This window comes from Amblyraja radiata, chromosome 2 (assembly GCF_010909765.2).
Source record: "Amblyraja radiata isolate CabotCenter1 chromosome 2, sAmbRad1.1.pri, whole genome shotgun sequence".
Classification (NCBI taxonomy): Eukaryota; Metazoa; Chordata; class Chondrichthyes; order Rajiformes; family Rajidae; genus Amblyraja; species Amblyraja radiata.
Window position 1 is genome coordinate 5686668 of NC_045957.1, and position 18034 is coordinate 5704701.

Here is an 18034-nt window from a genome sequence, read left to right on the forward strand (position 1 = left end):
AAATCTCAAAATTTTGTAACATTTGCTAGATATTACTATGATGATCTGAAGGAATCCCTCTCCACAGATGTTGACTGACAATCTGAGGGCCCTCACAACATTGACCGCAGATATCAAGCAGCTGCAGTTTTCATTGACTTTCACCATCAGACTCCGTTTAAAACATCATCCGTTTATAAGGAGTACTTACAGTGAGCCGTGGGTGGGGTCGGAGCCAGTGTGGGCCGCTGGGTGGTTGGGGGGGGGTCAAAGATCTTCTGCTCAAGATCTTTGGTTGGGGTGGGGGAAGATTTATCGGTGGGAACCAAAGGCCGGGGTCGGCGGCCTCCAGCCGGAGTGTTGTCGCGGCTGGACTCGCCTCCCCCTAGCAACGGGGACGAGGGCCCGGCGGACATGGACATGGCGCTGGTGCTGAGGGCGGGCGGCCGCTTGTTGCGGCTCTCTCTGTGCCGCCAGGCGAGCTACACGCAGGGCCAGAGCCCAGAGCCGCGCATCCGCGAGTACTTCTACTACATCGACCACCAGGGCCAGGTAAACTATGTGGGTGGATATCCCCATAAACACCCCGGGGAGAGGGAACAGAGGCATAAACACCCGGGGAGAGGGTGAATATCCCCATAAACACACGGGGAGACGGTGAATTCAGATATAAACACCTGGGGAGAGAGTGGATATCCCCATAAACACTGAGGGAGAGGCTGACAGAGGCATAAACACTCGGGGAGAGGGTGGATATCCCCATAAACACCCGGGGGAGAGGGAACAGAGGTATAAACACCAGAGGAGAGGGTGAATATCCCCATAAAGACCCAGGGAAAGTGTGATTACAGACGTAATATGGGTGAATATCCCCATAATCACCCAGGCAGAGGGTGCATGAGGAAAACACACCTAGGGAGAGGGTGAATACAGCCATAGGGGGGTTGCACGTAAGGTCACTGGGTCATAGGGCTTGACGCACGGAGCCGCTAAATCCAACTGGAAGACATCCGTCACTTCTGGTATATGTTATTAGTGCTAGAAACGCGTACTTTCCTACCTGTTAAAAACCGGCAAAATTTTGAATTTTTGCGCTGAAAAAAATTGTGGAAGTCGGGGTAAGTGTGAGAGACATGTACCCAACTTCAGAATTCCAAACGTGAAGCGAAATGAAGGTATAGAGAAGCGAGAACTGAAGGGACAACAACAGCTGAAGTGCTTGGTAAACGTTGGCTGTGCAGATATCGGAATTGAAAATATTGGGCATTATCCAGTTTGCTCACTGCATTTCATCAAGTAAGGCATTGTTTGTGTTTTTTCTTGATTCCTTTGGTATCTAAAAAGTCTCAGAAATGATAAATCTGGCTGTAAATTTTGCTTCAGAGGCGTTTTCTTTTTATATGTAAAACCCCACTTGAGAACCATGGGCGATTTAAAAATTTTACAGCCAGATTTATCACTTCTGAAACTTTTTAGATGCCAAAGGAATAAAGAGAAAAACACAAATGATGCCTTAGTTGATGAAATGCAGTGAGCAAACGGCCAATGTTTGCCAAGCACTCTGGCTGTTGTCCCTTCAGCTCTCGCTTCTATCTATTTCTCCTCACTTTTGGAATTGTGAAGTAGGCTAAATGTCTCTCACGCTTATCACGATTTTCATAATTATTTACAACGTAAAAATTTACAACTTCGGCGGGTTTTAACGGGCCCGCGACGCTGGAAACAATGGTGAGTGCTTACCTGCAGTTCATCGCGTGTACTCCATTTGGCGTAGCGTAGCAACAGTACGGGTCATGGGTTGTGACCCGACTGCCGTGAAACCTCCCTATAACTACCTGGGTGGAGGATGATTATCCCAATGAGTACCCTGAGTGTTTCTGCTGGTGGTCTCGCTTCCCCCTAGCAACTGGGTTGAAGGGACAGGGGGCCGTAGGGGACTGGGGTGATCTAGAAGGATCCGGAGACAAAAACACCTGCAGTTGAGGGGAGCTAACTGGCAGGAAAACGTGGTGGGAATGGGTGAAGCAGGAGCTGGCAAGTGACAGGTGGATCACGGGGAGGGCGGGTTGATATGCGGATGAGTCGGGAGGGGAAGGGACAGGTGGAGGTGGTCACTGAGGCTGGAGGAGGTCAGTGGAGAAGTCAAAGGGGTGCAGGTGGTAGAAACGGATAAGAAACATCCCTCTCTCTGGTTCTACATTTCACTCGGTGCGGAGTGAAACATAGAACCAGTGAGAGGGAATGGTGGGTGAAAGGGAACATGGTGATGGGGACAAGAAATGGGGAGCTGGGTTGAGGAGGTGTGAGTGATTAGCGGATGGAGAGGGGTAAGAACTGTATGAGGAGGGTTGTCCGTGTGGGAAGAAAGGTGCGAACTGGGGAATCATAGAAACTGAGTAAATGAGAAGGAGGTGGTTTATGGCCTTGAGTTTTTTGTTTAGTTTATTAGTGTCACATGTACCGAGGTACAGTGGAAAGCTTTTGGTTGCATGCTATCCAATCAGCAAAAAGACTATATTTGATTACAATCAAGTCGTCCACAGTGTACAGATACAGGATATTGGGTATAATGCTCAGTGCAATATGAAGACCAGTAATGTCTGATTGAAGGGTCTCGACCCCAAACGTCATCCATTCCTTCTTTCCAGAGATGCTGCCTGTCCCCCTGAGTTACTCCAGCTTTTTGTGTCTATCTATAATGTCTGATTAAAGATAGTTTGAAGGCCTCCAATAAGGTAGATGGGAGTTTAGGTCCACTATCTAGTTGGTGAGAGGACTGTTTAGTTGCCTGCTGACATCTGGGAAGAAATAGAATGAATGAATAAGTTTATGAATGAATAAGTTTATTGGCCAAGTATTCACATACAAGGAATTTGCCTTGGTGCTCCACCCACGTGATAACATGATATACAGTGACAGTTACGAATGACTCATAAAACACTAAACATTAATAATAAAACACCATTGATCAAACATGTGAACCAAACAAAATACCAGAGCAAAAGAAGGCTATTGAGTAGAGCTACTACTCGTGGGAAAAAAACAGCTTTTATGTCTGGCTGTGGCAGCTTTGACAGTCCGGAGTTGCCTTCCAGAGGGAAGTGATTCAAAGAGTTTGTGGCCAGGGTGACAGGGGTCAGAGATGATCTTACCCACTCGCTTCCTGGCCCTTGCAGTGTACAGTTCGTCAATGGAGGGAAGGTTGCATCCAATAACCTTCTCAGCTGATCGGACGATTCGCTGCAGCCTCCGGGTGTAGTGCTTGGTGGCTGAGCCAAACCAGACCATGATGGAGAAGGTGAGGACAGACTCTACGATGGCCGTATAGAATTGGACCATCATTGCCAGTGGCAGATTGTGCTTCCTCAGCTGCCATAGGAAGTACATCCTCTGTTGTGCCTTTTTGACTGTGGAGTCGATGGTAGCCCCCCACTTAAGGTTCTTGGAGATGATGGTTCCCAGGAACTTAAAAGACTCCACAGATGTGACTGGTGTAGAAACATAGAAACATAGAAAGTAGGTGCGAGAGTAGACCACCAGGTCCGTCGAGCCCGCACCGCCATTCGCTCATGGCTGAACACTAAACAGACACACTTACCCACAAACAGTAGACACAAGACACAGAACACAAGACACTACCCTCCCCTTTATACCGCTATCACCCCTCTCCACCCCAAGAACCTCGCGATCTCCTGGGGGAGGCAAAAAAACGGATAAAAACCCAGGTCCAATTCGGGAAAAAAATCCGGGAAATTCCTCTCCGACCCCAATCCAGGCGATCGACACTTGTCCAGGAGATCACTCAGGTCTTACTATACTAACCATACCTAGGTCCATATCCCTGCCCTCTCCCCGTAGCCCCTTATCCCCTTGGCAGCTAAAAAACCATCTATTTTAGTCTTAAATATATTTAAAGTTTCTGCTTCCACTGCTCCCTGGGGCAGTGAATTCCATAAATTAACCACCCTCTGGGTGAAGAAGTTCTTCCTCATCTCAGTTTTAAAAGAGCCCCCCCTTATTCTGCAACTATGTCCCCTAGTTCTAGTTTCCCCGATCATTGGGAACATCCTCGGTGCATCCACCCGATCAAGGCCCCTCACGATCTTATATGTTTCAATGAGATCGCCTCTCATTCTTCTAAACTCCAAAGAGTAGAGTTCCAGCCTACTTAACCTTTCCTCATATGTCAATCCCCTCATTGCAGGAATTAATCTTGTAAACCTTCGCTGCACTGCCTCCAGGGCTAGTACATCCTTTCTTAAGTATGGACCCCAGAACTGTACACAGTATTCCAAATGTGGTCTCACTAATACTGTGTACAGCTGCAGCAAGACCTCCGTGTTTTTATACTCAATCCCCCTAGCAATAAAGGCCAAAACTCCATTGGCCTTCCTGATTGCTTGCTGCACCTGCATACTAACTTTTAGTGATTCATGTACTAATACCCCTAGATCCCTTTGCGTTGCATTACAACGCAGCTCCTCCTCATTTAGAAAATAACTTGCCCTATCATTTTTTTTCCCAAAGTGAATGACTTCACATTTATTAGTATTAAATTTCATCTGCCAAGTTGTTGCCCACTCACCTAGCTTATCTATATCCTTTTGCAGACTCTTCCTATCCTCCTCATCCCCTACTTTTCCTCCCATTTTTGTATCGTCCGCAAATTTTGATATATTACACAGTGTGTTGATGGTGAGTGGGGTGAGGGGAGGAGGATCTCTCCTAAAATCTACTATCAATTCCACTGTCTTAAGAGCATTGAGCTCCAGGTTGTTGTGATGGCACCAGGACGCCAGCTGTGACACTTTCTGTCTGTAGGCAGATTCCTCCCCATCCTGGATCAGTCCAATCAGGGTTGTGTCGTCCGCAAACTTGAGGAGCTTGACAGAGGAGTCTGTGGAGGTGCAGTCATTGGTGTAGAGAGAGTAGAGGAGAGGGAAGAGTACGCAGCCTTGCGGTGCGTACTCCCTGAATGTGGAGGTGTGTGTTTTCACTCTTCTGTACCTCTTGCCTGATGGGAGAGGGGAGAAGAGCGATTAAGCGAGGTGAGACTGGTCCTTGATTATGCTGCTGTCCTTGCCTAGACAACGTGAAGTACAGATGGAATCAATGGAAGGGAGTTTGGTTTGCGTGATGGTCTGGGCTATGTCCACAACTCTGCAATTTCTTGCGGTCTTGGATGGAGCTGTTCCCAAACCATGCTGTCACACAGCCCAATAAAATGCTTTCTACGGCGCTTTAATGCTTTTTGGCTTGCAAGCTCTTGCGCCACTGTCCTTTTTGACCTCTACTACATTAGCTGCAGAACACATGGATAAAGGGGTATGGGGAGAAAGCTGGATCAGGGTATAGAATTTGGATGATCAGACATGATCACAAGAAATGGCAGCGCAGGCATGAAGGACCAAATGTTTTTTTTTGGAATCTTGTTTCTAGTCATTCAGATGTTAAGCAAGCTTGTTAGGCTGTGGGCCGAGCATTGAAAATGTGTCTAGAATTTAACTTTCGTGACGTGACCCATGTCTGGTATCTCCTTGAAATTTGGCACAGATTTAGATAAAATATAAATGAGAAGGAATTCATAACTTGTCAGTGTCAAAAGTTGCGCACTAATTAATTAAGCTAATTAGAAAATTAGATCGAAAAAGTAAGCGCCATCTAGTGCTCAATGTTCATATTACTCTATGGGGAGCCTAATTCCGTGCTTCGGTCTATTTGAACCATATATTATTATACGATAGATATATATGACTGGAGTTGTATATAATTATATTATATAAAGATATAATGAATATAATTGTGAATGTGTATGTTGAGTGAGACTGCCGCAGAGGTCCCGGGTTTCACCGGCTCCTGAACCCGCCTAATTAATGTGTGAGGGCAGATCCTGTGCGTTCCCCCGTTTACTGAACCCCACTGACTGCCAGTGGGCAGAGTGGGGGTCACAGCCATAATGGGACTGGGGCAGTGCCAGGCTGGGGGAAGGGTAAGGCATCTTCCACTGAGAGGAATATGCCTAACCCTAACCCCAACTCGTTCCCCTTCCAGAGCTGCCTACGGCTGGAGCTGAAGTCGCTTTGGGACCGGCTGCGGGCTCCGTAAGTGTGGCCGCTCAGTGCGTCCACCTCGGCCAGCATGCCCCTCTGGATCATCATCGTGATGATGGTGGGGAGCAGCACTGCCCTGCACGCCGCCTTCAGCACCCCCATAGTGCCGGCTCCGTCAGTCCGCCCGCTCGCTTCGCTGCATCACCGGCCGGCCGACAGCCCGACCTACCCCTCGCAGCACCCACCGGCCTACCAACAGCACCAACCAACCCATAACAGCACCCACTGGCCGGCCGACAGCTCGACCAACCCCTCACAGCACCCACCGGCCTACCGACAGCCCGACCGACCCCTCGCAGCACCCACTCTCATTTCCCTTTCCCCTGACTCTCAGTTTGAAGAAGTGTCTTGACCCGGAATTGCACCTATTCCTTTTCTCCAGAGATACTGTCTGACCCTCTGAGTTACTCTAGCTTTTTGTCTATCTTCGCACTAGTTCTATGTTATCTCACTTTGACATCCACTCCCCACACACTGGTGGAAATTTACAGAGGCCATTTAACCTACAAATCTGCACGTCTTTGGGAGGGGGGAGGAAACCAGAGCACCACGCTGTTACCGGGGAGAACATGCAAACTCCATGCAGACATCACCTGACGTCAGGATCGACCCGAGTCTCTGGTGCAACGAGGCAGCAGCTCTACTAAATACAAGAGTGCAGAATATAGTATTAAGGTTAGGTTTCAATTTATGATTATATACAGAAAATGTTTGAAATCCATGGTACAGGTAAACATTGAAGTGATGTATCACAAGTTATAGGAGTAGAGTTAGGCGATTAGGCCCATCGAGTCTATTCTGCTATTCAATCATGGCTGATCTCTGCTTCCTAATCTCATTTTCCTGCCTTCTCCCCATAACCCTTGACACCCGTTCTAATCAAGAATTTGTTTATCTCTGCCTTAAAAATATCCACAGACTTGGCCTCGACAGCCCTCTGTGGCAATGAGTTCCACAGATTAACTAATCTCTGACTAAAGAAGTTCCTCCTCATCTCCTTTCTAAAAGAGTGCCCTTTAATTCTGAGGCTACGGCCTCTGGTCCTGGACTGTCCCACCAGTAGAAACATCCTTTCCACATCCACTCTATCTATGTCTTTAATTATTCTGTAAGTTTCAATGAGGTCCCCCCGCAAGCTTCTGAACTCCAGTGAGTAGAGCCCCAGTGCTGTCAAAACCTATCATATGCTATTTTAAGTATATTTATATGTATATATTATATGCATATATATTTATATGTATATATTATATGCATATATATTTATATGTATATATTAATAGTCATAGAGTAATACAGCATGGAAACAGGCCCTTCGCCCCAATTTGCCCACACCGGCCAACATGTCCTAGCTACACTAGTCTCATCTGGCTGCATTTGGCCCATTTCTCTCCAAACCTGTCCTTTCCATGTACCCGTCTAACTGTTTCTTAAACGTTCCGATAGTCCCTACCACAACTCAAAGTCAAGGTAGCCTTTATTGTCATTCAGACCTTGCGGTCTGAACGAAATTTCGTTGCCTTGCAGTCTTACATATAGTAAAAAATTCCAAAAACACACAATAAACACAAACTAACATCCACCACATTGAATTGAATACTCCTCACTGTGATGGAAGGCAAAAAGTCTTAAGTCTTTGTCTCTTCCCTTCTTATTCTCCCTCTGCGCCGAGGCGATCCAGGCTTCGGATGTTGTGACCCCGCCGGGTGATGGTAAGTAATGTCAGTCCCGCGGCTGAATCCAAACTCCGCAAACGGGCCTGTTCAACTCCGCGGCCTGGGGTGGTCGAAGCTGCCGAAGCTGCCACCCTCCAGACCAGCGGACGCAGCTGTTGTCGCGGGAGCTCCGGAGAACAGGTCACCAACCTGCGAGCTCCCGATGATGTCGTCCAATGGGCCCGCAGCCGAGTCCACCGGGCCCGCGGCCGATCCTCCGAGGTCGCGTCGCCGCTGCTTCTGCCCCCTCCGAGGTCGGGTCGCTGCTGCCTCTGCCCGCTCCGAGGTCCAACTACCTCCACCGACAGCTTGTTCCAGATTCCTATTAAATCTTTTCCCGTTCACCTTAAACCTATGTCCTCAATTCCCCTAGTCTGGGCAAGAGGCTCTGCTTCTACGGTCTATTCATCTTATGATTTTGTACACCTCTGTAAGATCACCCTTCACCCACCTGTGCTCAAAGGAATAGAGTCCCAGCTTACTCAACCTCTCCCTATAGCTCACACCCTCAATTCCTGGCAACAACCTCGTAAATCTTCACTGTATCCTTTCCAACTTGACAACTTCTTTCCTATAACATGGTTGGAGCGAAGTAGCTGAGATGGACGTTGTTGGACAAGAGGTCGAAGCAGACCTGTACCCGGTTAAATAATCTCTTCAACAGACGAGGGAGGAGAAAATCATTCAGCTTTCCTATTCCTGAGATGGTTGCTGCTGCACCTTAGAAGGTGTCCCGTCTGTTGTTGCTTGGCTGAAACTTTGCCAAGAATAACAGGGTGGATCAGTGCGGTTTCAGTGCAGTACCACTGGAGGAGGCTGTGGTGCTATTGTCATATACAACACTAGTTCACTTAACACCGAGTGGGTGACACCACTGAGTTAATCATAACCACCGCACCATCAGAGGTTTGCACTGTGATTCTCCGGCGTCTTGTTTAACACTGGGTTTCAAACACCATGTCTGAAGAAGGGCCCCGACCTGAAACGTCACCTATCCATGTTCTCCAGAGATGCTGCCTGACCCACTGAGTTACTCCAGAACTTTGTATCTTTTATTTTTTAAAGCAGCATCTGCAGTTCCTTGTGTCTTCAGCCTGAAAACTTGCCTTCCATCACCCTCTGTTGTTCCCTCCTGCCATCACACGTCCACACACAGTTCCACTCTTCACCTCCCTGTTCTACCAGATGCCATAATCTGCAGCCCTTTGTTCTCCATTCTTCACCTCCCAGTCTCTGTCGCTATCTCTGCCCTTCCCTCCCCGCCTAATTCCACCCGCCATTCAGCCCCTCATCACCTGAATCCTCTTGCCCCCCATCTCTGTGTACCAGTTAGTTCCCCGTTACTCTTTCATTCGATTTAAAGGATCCTGACTGCAATGTTGCAAGTGCATTTCCCATCACAGATGCTGGCTGACCCGCTAAGTTGCTCCAGCAACTCTCCTTTTATAGCGTGTCAATGCTCCACGAGGATGTGTTCTGGTGATAGTCCAAATAAAGTGCAGGCAGCACCCTTGCCAAAATCATCACACTTGGAGAAATGGGCAGCACATTGGTGCAGCTGATAGAGCTGCTGCCTCGCAGGGCTGTTTGTGTGGAGTTTGCACATTCTCCCTGTGACTGTGTGGGTTTCCTCCGGGTGTTCCAGTTTCCTCCCATGTCCCAAAAGACATGTGAGTTTGTAAGTTAATTGGCCCTCTGTAAATGGCCCCTAGTGTGTAGGGAGTGGATACCAAATTGGTATAACATAGAACTAGTGTTAACGGATAATCAATGGTTGGCGTGGACTCAGTGGGCCGAAGGTTCTGTTTCCAGGTTGTATCTTCCAATAAATTCAATAAATTATCATCCAACACTTGCTGTCCAGCCCTAATCCTTAGTATCTCCAGTATGAGAGAGGGAGTAGACAATTTGGGATTAGTTTTGGATCACACTTTACGGGTGGTTCAATGGTGCAGCAGTAGAGTTGCTGCCTCACAGCGCCAGAGTCCCGGGATCGATCCTGACTACGGGTGCTGTATGTACGGAGTTTGTACATTCTCCCCATGATTGTGTGGGTGTTCCGGTTTCCTCCCACACTCCAAAGACGTACAGGTTTATAAGTTAATTGGCTTTGGTAAAGATTGTAAATTGTCTTTAATGTGTCAGATATTGCCAGTGTACGAGGATTGCTGGTCAGCGTGGACAGGATGGGCCGAAGGGCCTGTTTGCATGCTGTATCTCCATCTCTAAACAATTCCTAGTGTTGGCATGGACACAGTAGGCTGCATGGTCTCCTACTGCTGAAATTAGGAACATATAAATGCTAATTTGAGCAAATGATTCACCACGATAAAATATGGATCCTTGAGTTATAGGGAGAGGCTGGATAGACTGTTACTGTTTTCTTTGTTCAGGTCAGTTCAGTTTATTGTCACGTGTACCGAGGTGCAGTGAAAAGCTTTTGTTGCATGCTAACCAGTCAGCGGAAAGACAATACGTGATTACAATCGAGCATTACAGTGTATAGATACATGATAAGGGAATAACGTTTAGTGATCACAGATGGTCCGAGGATCACCAATGAGGTAAATAGTAGTTCAGGACAGCTCTCTAGTTATGGTAGGATGAGCCTAGGAGGCTGAGGGGTGACCTTAATGAGGTGTACAAGATCATGAGGGGCACGCATAAAGTGAACAGTTTTTTCCCAGGGTAGAGCATTTAAAAGGGACTTCAGCGGCAATCGTTTCACTCAAGTTCAAGTGGGTTTATTGTCATGTGTCCCTGTATTGGACAATGAAATTCTTGCTTTGCTTCAGCACACAGAACATAGTAGGCATTGACTACAAAACAGATAAGTGTGTCCATATACCATTATATACGTATATACACACATGAATAAATAAACTGATAAAATGCAAATAACAGATAATGGGTTATTAATAATCAGAGTTTTGTCCGAGCCAGGTTTAATAGCCTGATGGCTGTGGGGAAGTAGCTATTCCTGAACCTGGTTGTTGCAGTCTTCAGGCTCCTGTACCTTCTACCTGAAGGTAGCTGGGAGATGAGTGTGTGGCCAGGATGGTGTGGGTCTTTGATGATTCTGCCAGCCTTTTTGAGGCAGCGACTGCGATAGATCCCCTCGATGGAAGGAAGTGTTTACTACTTTTTTGTAGTTTTTTCCGCTCCAGGGCGCTCAAATTGCCGAACCAAGCCATGATGCAACCGGTCAGGATGCTCTCTACTGTGCACCTGTAGAAGTTAGAGAGAGTGCTCCTTGACAAACCGACTCTCCGTAATCTTCTCAGGAAGTAAATGCGCTGATGAGCTTTCTTGATAATTGCATTAGTGTTCTCGGACCAGGAAAGATCTTCAGAGATGTGCACGCCCAGGAATTTGAAGCTCTTGACCCTTTCAACCATCGACCCGTTGATATAAATGGGGCTGTGGGTCCCCATCCTACTCCTTCCAAAGTCCACAATCAGTTCCTTGGTTTTGCTGGTGTTGAGGGCCAGGTTATTGTGCTGGCACCATATGGACAGTTGCTCGATCTCTCTTCTATACTCTGACTCATCCCCATCAGTGATACGTCCCACAACAGTGGTGTCGTCAGCGAACTTGATGATGGAGTTCGCCCTGTGACTGGCTACGCAGTCATGAGTATAGAGTGAGTACAGCAGGGGGCTGAGCACGCTGAGCACGCTACTCAGAGGGTAGTTTGTGGAATAAGCTGCAAGAAGCTATAGAAGCCGATACAATGACGAATTTCAAAAGACATTTAGACAAATATATGAATAGGAAGGGTTTAGCTGGACATGGATCAAATGCTGGCAAATGGGACCAGCTCAGAATGCCAACTTGATTTATGGGACCACTCACCAGTTGATGATAAGATGGTGCAGTCGCCTGATAACAGCTGGGGAGAAAATGTCCCTGAATCTGGAGGTTAGCATTTTCAAACTTCTGCACCTCTTGCTTGATGGGAGAGGGTTTAAGAGGGAGTTACCGACCGGGGTGCGACTGGTCCTTGATTATGCTGCTGGCCTTTGCGAGGCAGCGTGATATCGCCTTGTGAGGCCGGACATTATACTTTATCTGCTAACACTCCTGATCAGAGTTGTGGATGGTTTAACCAGACCAGAAATGCTGCATGAGTGAACATTATTCTTCTCAGATGCTCAAACTGGTGGGAATGCGGGAGCCCCAGCCCCAGAAATACATTGATAGTTGGCGAAGCTTAGTCCTAGGCTCACCATCTGTCAGGATTTTAAAATCACCTGTGGATATCTCTGACATTCACATGCATTCAAAAACATGGGTAGTTAGAAGTACTGCAAAAGACCCTGCTGAAATCAAACAGGATAATTTTTACACAGACTGTGGTGGGCACCTGGAGCCTGCAGTCAGGGGTGGTGGTGGAAGCAGATGCGACAGTGGCGTCCAGTCCTGTACTGTTCTGTGTTCTATAATTCCAACAAAGAGTTGCTTTAGTTGCATCAAATACCTGGAGAAGTTGAAGTTGTTCTCCTTAGACGGAGAAAGTTGAGAGAAGATCTGAAAGAGATCTTTGCGATCCTGACCACGGGTGCTGTCTGTACGGAGTTTTTACGTTCTCCCCATGGGTTTTCCCTGGGTGCTCCGGTTTCCTCCCACACTTGTTAGGTTAATTAGCATCGGTAAAAATTGTAAATCGTCCTTAGGTGTGTAGGATGGTATTCATGTGTTGAGATCGCTGGCCGGCATGGACTTGGTGAGCCGAAGGGCCTGTTTCCACACTGTATCTCTAAACTAAACTAAAAAACTAAAGATGACTAAAGCCATGAAGAGTCGAGTCAGAATAGAGAGAAAATGTTCCTGCATTAGACTTTCAGGAACAGCAACTTTCCACTGTTATCAGACGACTGAATGATCCTCCCACAAGATAGGGTGTTGTCCCGATCTTCCAACCTACCCCATCGTGGATCTTAGACGTTTATTCCGTAACTGTAATGCTGCAATGCTGTAACACTACATGCTGCACTCTGGTATTGTTCTCTTTGCACTGCCTGTTGCACTTGCGTATGGCTTGACTGTACTCGTATATAGTATGGTCTGACTGGATAGCACGCCAACAAAGATTTTCACTGTATCTCAGCACACGTGGCAATACTAAACCAATACCGAGAATCAACAACTCGAGGAATGCGAATGAAGTTGCCTTGAAAGAAGGAAAGGTTACATGTTGACTAAATTTAAGCTTGGGTATTTAGAATCTAGAGGTCACTTCCAGGGGATATAATGGAGCCGGTTTCAACTGTAGCATTCAGAAAGGAGCTGAGTAGGTACTTCATTGGAAAATTATGTTTCTTTGAAGTTGTGAGATGATTTGAAGAATAATTCAAGTAGTCCTCCTTCTCGTACTCCTACTAGTTTCACTGTCCTCCTGATTGTACATTTTCACACCTTACATGCTCTTTATACCCTTCCATATCTCTAGTTTCCCTCTTCCCTGACTCTCAGTCTGAAGAAGGGTCTTGACCTGAAACGCCACCTATTCCTTCTCTCTAGAGATGCTGCCTGTCCAGCTGAGTTGCGTCCCTCCTACTCATAGTCCTGACTATTTTCCTTTGAAGTACCTATTCAGTTCCTTTCTGAACGCCACAGTTATACTCAATGAGTTGAATAGCACCTTTTGCACAGTAATCTTTTTGACATTCTGAGAATATGGAGAATCTTGTGCCGTGAGAAATGTGTCCAAATATGGAAGATCTTTGGATGGGAAAAACAACGATACAAAAGGATGAAAGCACGTACCACCAGATTCAGGAACAGCTTCTTCCCCACTGTCATCAGACCATTGAACAGACCTCTCATGAACTAAAGATGTAGTCTCGATCTTCCAACCCACCTCATTGCAGCCCAGCACTTTTTTTATCTGCACTTTCTCTGCAACTGTAACACCTCTATTCTGCAGTCTGTTATTTTTCTCTTTGCACAACGTTTAAGGGCCTGTCCCACTTGGCGATTTTTTTTGGCGACTGCCAGCATCTTTGACTGACGCATCAGGTCACTAAAAAATTTGCGGTGTGATGACGTATGCCGCGCGGTGTTTTTTCAAGTGTCTCAACATTTCTTTTGTCGCCGCTGGATTTTGAAATGTTCAAAATCTTTTGGGGACGCTGATATGACGCCGGCTGTCGCCGAAAACATCGGCAAGTGGGACAGGCCCTTTGGTACCTGTGTGGTTTGATTGTACTGAGATTATTTGGCTGGGTAGCACGCAAAGCCTTTCACTGTACCTTGCTATACATGACAATAATAAAACAATACCAAAACTTAAATACCTCACTTCAGGGTGAACTACTGTGTGAATCTGTGTTAAATTTGCATAGATAGAGCGTGATACAGCGGTGACTTCCTTTCTTTTTTCTTGCAGCTCTTCCTCGATGACACTAAGGTGAAAAATTTCATCACTTGCTTTAAAGGTGAGTGTTTCCTCACTCGGCATCAGCTGACCCTACCTTAGACTTGAATCAGTGCAACAGAAATAAATATTTAACCCTAGGACTGAACAACATGCCTTAACGCATTAACAGTCCACACGTTCAGTCCAGGCACGTGCCGTGAGTAATTACTCATGGTAGGCAGTCAGTCGGCTTTTAAAAAAAAACTTAAACTGCGCATGCGCAGATTGTTCTCTCCGTAAAAATAAAAAATAAAAATAAAAACAGTAACAATTCAACTTGCCCAAGGCTTCCTAGTCTCCTTTATTCTGAATTACTGCATGGGTGGGGGGTGAAGGGTGATGGCAGGTGGAGAGATGGTGTGAAAAACGGGAGCACAGGGACAAGTTGAATCAGTTGTCATCTAATTGAATGACAACACTTGTTCAAGGGACCAATTGGGGGGAGAGTTCCTTTCACAGCGTGTGGAGAGTCTGTGCCAGGGGTAAAGTTGCGGGGAGGGCAGGAGTGTTGAGAAGGAGGGGGTCGGGGATAATGACAGTAACTCACCCACTCACCGCTGCTGCGGCACTCTGGGCGCGAAGCCACCGCATTGTAGCCGGGGATAGAAGCCGCTCAGGTAGCTGCGAGCGGCCACCGGGACCCGACAGCAGAACTGGCCGCCACTTCAGCGCCTTCTGCCGGCCCACTCACCTCTGGCAGTGATCTCCGTCTGAACATCTCTCACCTGCCGCTCGCTTGTCAGCCGCTTCGTGCAAATCCTTAAATTCCCACTGCCGAGTAACCTCAATCACGCTGTCGGAATTTAAGGATTTGCGGGGAGCAGTTGACATGAGTGAGGCCAGCGAGTGGCAGGATAGAGGTTTTTAGACGGAGAGTTGCCAGAGGTGAGGGGGGCCGGCTGAAGGTGCTGAGGTAGGGCCGGTTCCGCTGTCCACCCGAGCTACTTCTCCCCCCCACCCCCCCCAGCCACAATGCGGTGGCTCCGTGCAAGGAGCGTTGCAAGTGGGTTACTGGTATGATCCAGATCCCCTCCTTCACAACGCTCCTACCCTCCCCGCAACTTTACCCCGGGCCAGACTCCCCAAACGCTGTGAAAGGAGCTCTCCCCCCACCCCCACACCCTGGGAAATACTGTATTTAAAAACATCACCAAGAAATATACTTACCACATCTTTGGTACACGAGCTCCATTCTTCTCCCTCTGTTTCCCAAGATGCACTTAAAATAATGCCAATCCATATTTGAAAACCCCGCCAAGAAACCAGCGCTGCACATGCGCAGTAGGCTGATGTGCCTTCAGCCCCGCTTGAAATTCACGGCTTCCAGCAGCGCTGACGGCACGTGGGCTGCACAGACCTTCAAGGGTTACAAGCGCTGCGGATGAAAGGCACGGAGAATTATGCCTACCTAAGAGATCGATCTCTTAGATAGGCATAATTCTCCCATGCCTTTACTATTTATATTTAGTAATTACCATGTTATAATTTTAGTCAGGGTAGGCAGTGCCTACTCTGACGGCACGTGCCTGGTTCAGTCTATGTTCACTAACTATATTGAACTAGATCAAGAGTACATTGATTTCAAAAATCTGCTTCTAGGTGTTAGCAGGCACCACCAGACTCAGGAACGACTTCTTCCTCTCTGTTATCAGGCTTTGGAACGGTCCTTCTCTCCAGAGATGCTGCCTCACCCGCTGAGTTACTCCAGCATTTTGTGTCTACCTTGGACTTTGCACGTTCTCACTCTGTCGGGCGCTCTGGCTCTCTCCCATGTCCCAAAGACGTGCATGTCGGTAGATTAATTGTTTGCTGAAAATGCCCCTTGGTCTAGTTGAGTACAATATTGGGGGGGGGGGGGGATTAATAACAATGTGGAGAGAATAAAATTTGGATAGATTGGTGTAAATGGGGAGTTGATGGCCAACATGGACTCAGCAGGGCCGAAGGGCCCATTTCCTTGCTGTGTCCATCTAAAAGAGCAAGCAATGAAGAAAGCGAATGGTATGTTAGCATTCATAGCAAAAGGATTTGAGTATAGGAGCAGGGAGGTTCTACTGCAGTTGTACAGGGTCTTGGTGAGACCACACCTGGAGTATTGCGTACAGTTTTGGTCTCCTAATCTGAGGAAAGACATTCTTGACATAGAGGGAGTACAGAGAAGGTTCACCAGACTGATTCCTGGAGAAATATGAAGAAAGACTGGATAGACTCGGCTTGTACTCGCTAGAATTTAGAAGATTGAGGGGGGATCTTATAGAAACGTACAAAATTCTTAAGGGGTTGGACAGGCTAGATGCAGGAAGATTGTTCCCGATGTTGGGGAAGTCCAGAACAAGGGATCACAGTTTAAGGATAAGGGGGAAATCCTTTAGGACCGAGATGAGGAAAACATTTTTCACACAGAGAGTGGTGAATCTCTGGAACTCTCTGCCACAGAAGGTAGTTGAGGCAAGTTCATTGGCTATATTTAAGAGTGAGTTAGATGTGGCCCTTGTGGCTAAAGGGATCAGGGGGTATGGAGAGAAGGCAGGTACAGGATACTGAGTTGGATGATCAGCCATGATCATATTGAATGGCGGTGCAGGCTCAAAGGGCCGAATGGCCTACTCCTGCACCTATGTTTCTATGTAAGAGTAACTCAAGCAAACATTGTGTCTTTTTGTGAACTAACATCTGCAGTTCCTTGTGTGCATTTCCCCATCTATCTCTATCTATCCCCAATGCATTTATAGATGGCGGAGTTAAATGACACAATAGGTCAGGCAGCATCTCTGGAGCACATGGACAGGCGATGTTACAGGTTGGGACCTTTCATTATCAGGGCAATTGGTGACTTGGTGAGAAGTCCGTCTGCCTGTGGCCTAAACCTCTCCTTCTGTCGGCATCAAACAGATAAAAAGTTTCTGGTGTTCTTCTTCAAGCAACTGAGGAAGAATGGTACTGGACGCTACCAGGAATTCCCCTACCACTCCCCCTGCGGGCGGGAGCGGAATTTTGTCCGCTGCGAGGACCTGCCGATTGTCTTCACGCACCTGGTCCAGGGCGACGGGCCGGAGGGAGAGCTGCTGTCCTACGGCGGAGCGGGGGACGAGCTGTCCGTGGACTTCGAGCCCCAGAGGCTCTTCATGCCGTTGAACGGTAGGGTGTATCACCCGGCCCCGGAGAGAACAGGTGGCGTGGGACTGGTCAAGTCCGCCCTGGCCTTTGAGCTTAGCGGCCACTTTGAATACACCAGCAGTGGACCAGAAACCGGGCCCCCGTCACACTTCAACTGGAAGGGTCAACGACTCAGGCTGTCCAACGAACTCGCTGCACACATCCAGAATGAAGAGCCCACTTAGAGACATCCTCAATGCTACCCGTGTAGGTTACAATCGGATGAACAGAAATACATTCTCATTTCACAGAGTAGTCGTACAGAATGGAAAACAGGCCCTTTGGTCCAACTCGTCCAACCCAAGTGGCATTTCAATTCAGTTTAGTTTCATTTAGAGATTTTGTTGTATGTGCGTATGTAAGTGTGTAATCTGTGTGTGTGTGTGTGTGGGTATGAGTGTGTGTGGGTCTGGGTCTGTGTGCATGTGTGTTTGTTCGTGTGTGTATGCGTGTGTCTGTGTGAGTGTGTGAACTATATGTGTGTTTTTGGGAGTGTGAACTCTGTGTGTGTGTGTGTGTGTGTATGAACTGTATGTGTGTGTCTCTGAGTGTGCGTGTGTGTGTGTGTGTGTGTTTGTGAGTGTTTATGTTTGTGTGTCAGTGCCACATTGGCCAATGTCTACCACACAGCCTGACATTCAGATTCCCCTCAAACC

The 18034-nt window shown here is 47.4% G+C and overlaps 1 protein-coding gene across 1 annotated transcript; it reads left to right on the forward strand.

Moving 5' to 3' along the window:
* The first annotated feature begins 359 nt into the window (after nucleotides 1-359).
* c2h8orf82 (chromosome 2 C8orf82 homolog) lies at nucleotides 360-17739 on the forward strand. Its single transcript, XM_033041024.1, has 3 exons — nucleotides 360-531; nucleotides 14193-14241; nucleotides 17115-17739. The coding sequence occupies exons 1-3, from the start codon at nucleotides 394-396 to the stop codon at nucleotides 17561-17563; spliced, it is 636 nt and encodes a 211-aa protein (XP_032896915.1). The 5' UTR covers nucleotides 360-393; the 3' UTR covers nucleotides 17564-17739.
* The last annotated feature ends 295 nt before the right edge of the window (nucleotides 17740-18034 follow it).

Coding starts and splice junctions, on each gene's coding strand:
- c2h8orf82 (XM_033041024.1), top strand. CDS start 394: ATGGACATGGCGCTGGTGCTGAGGGCGGGCGGCCGCTTGTTGCGGCTC. Junction 532..14,192: donor ACATCGACCACCAGGGCCAG/GTAAACTATGTG, acceptor TTTTTCTTGCAG/CTCTTCCTCGATGACACTAA. Junction 14,242..17,114: donor TTTCATCACTTGCTTTAAAG/GTGAGTGTTTCC, acceptor GGCATCAAACAG/ATAAAAAGTTTCTGGTGTTC.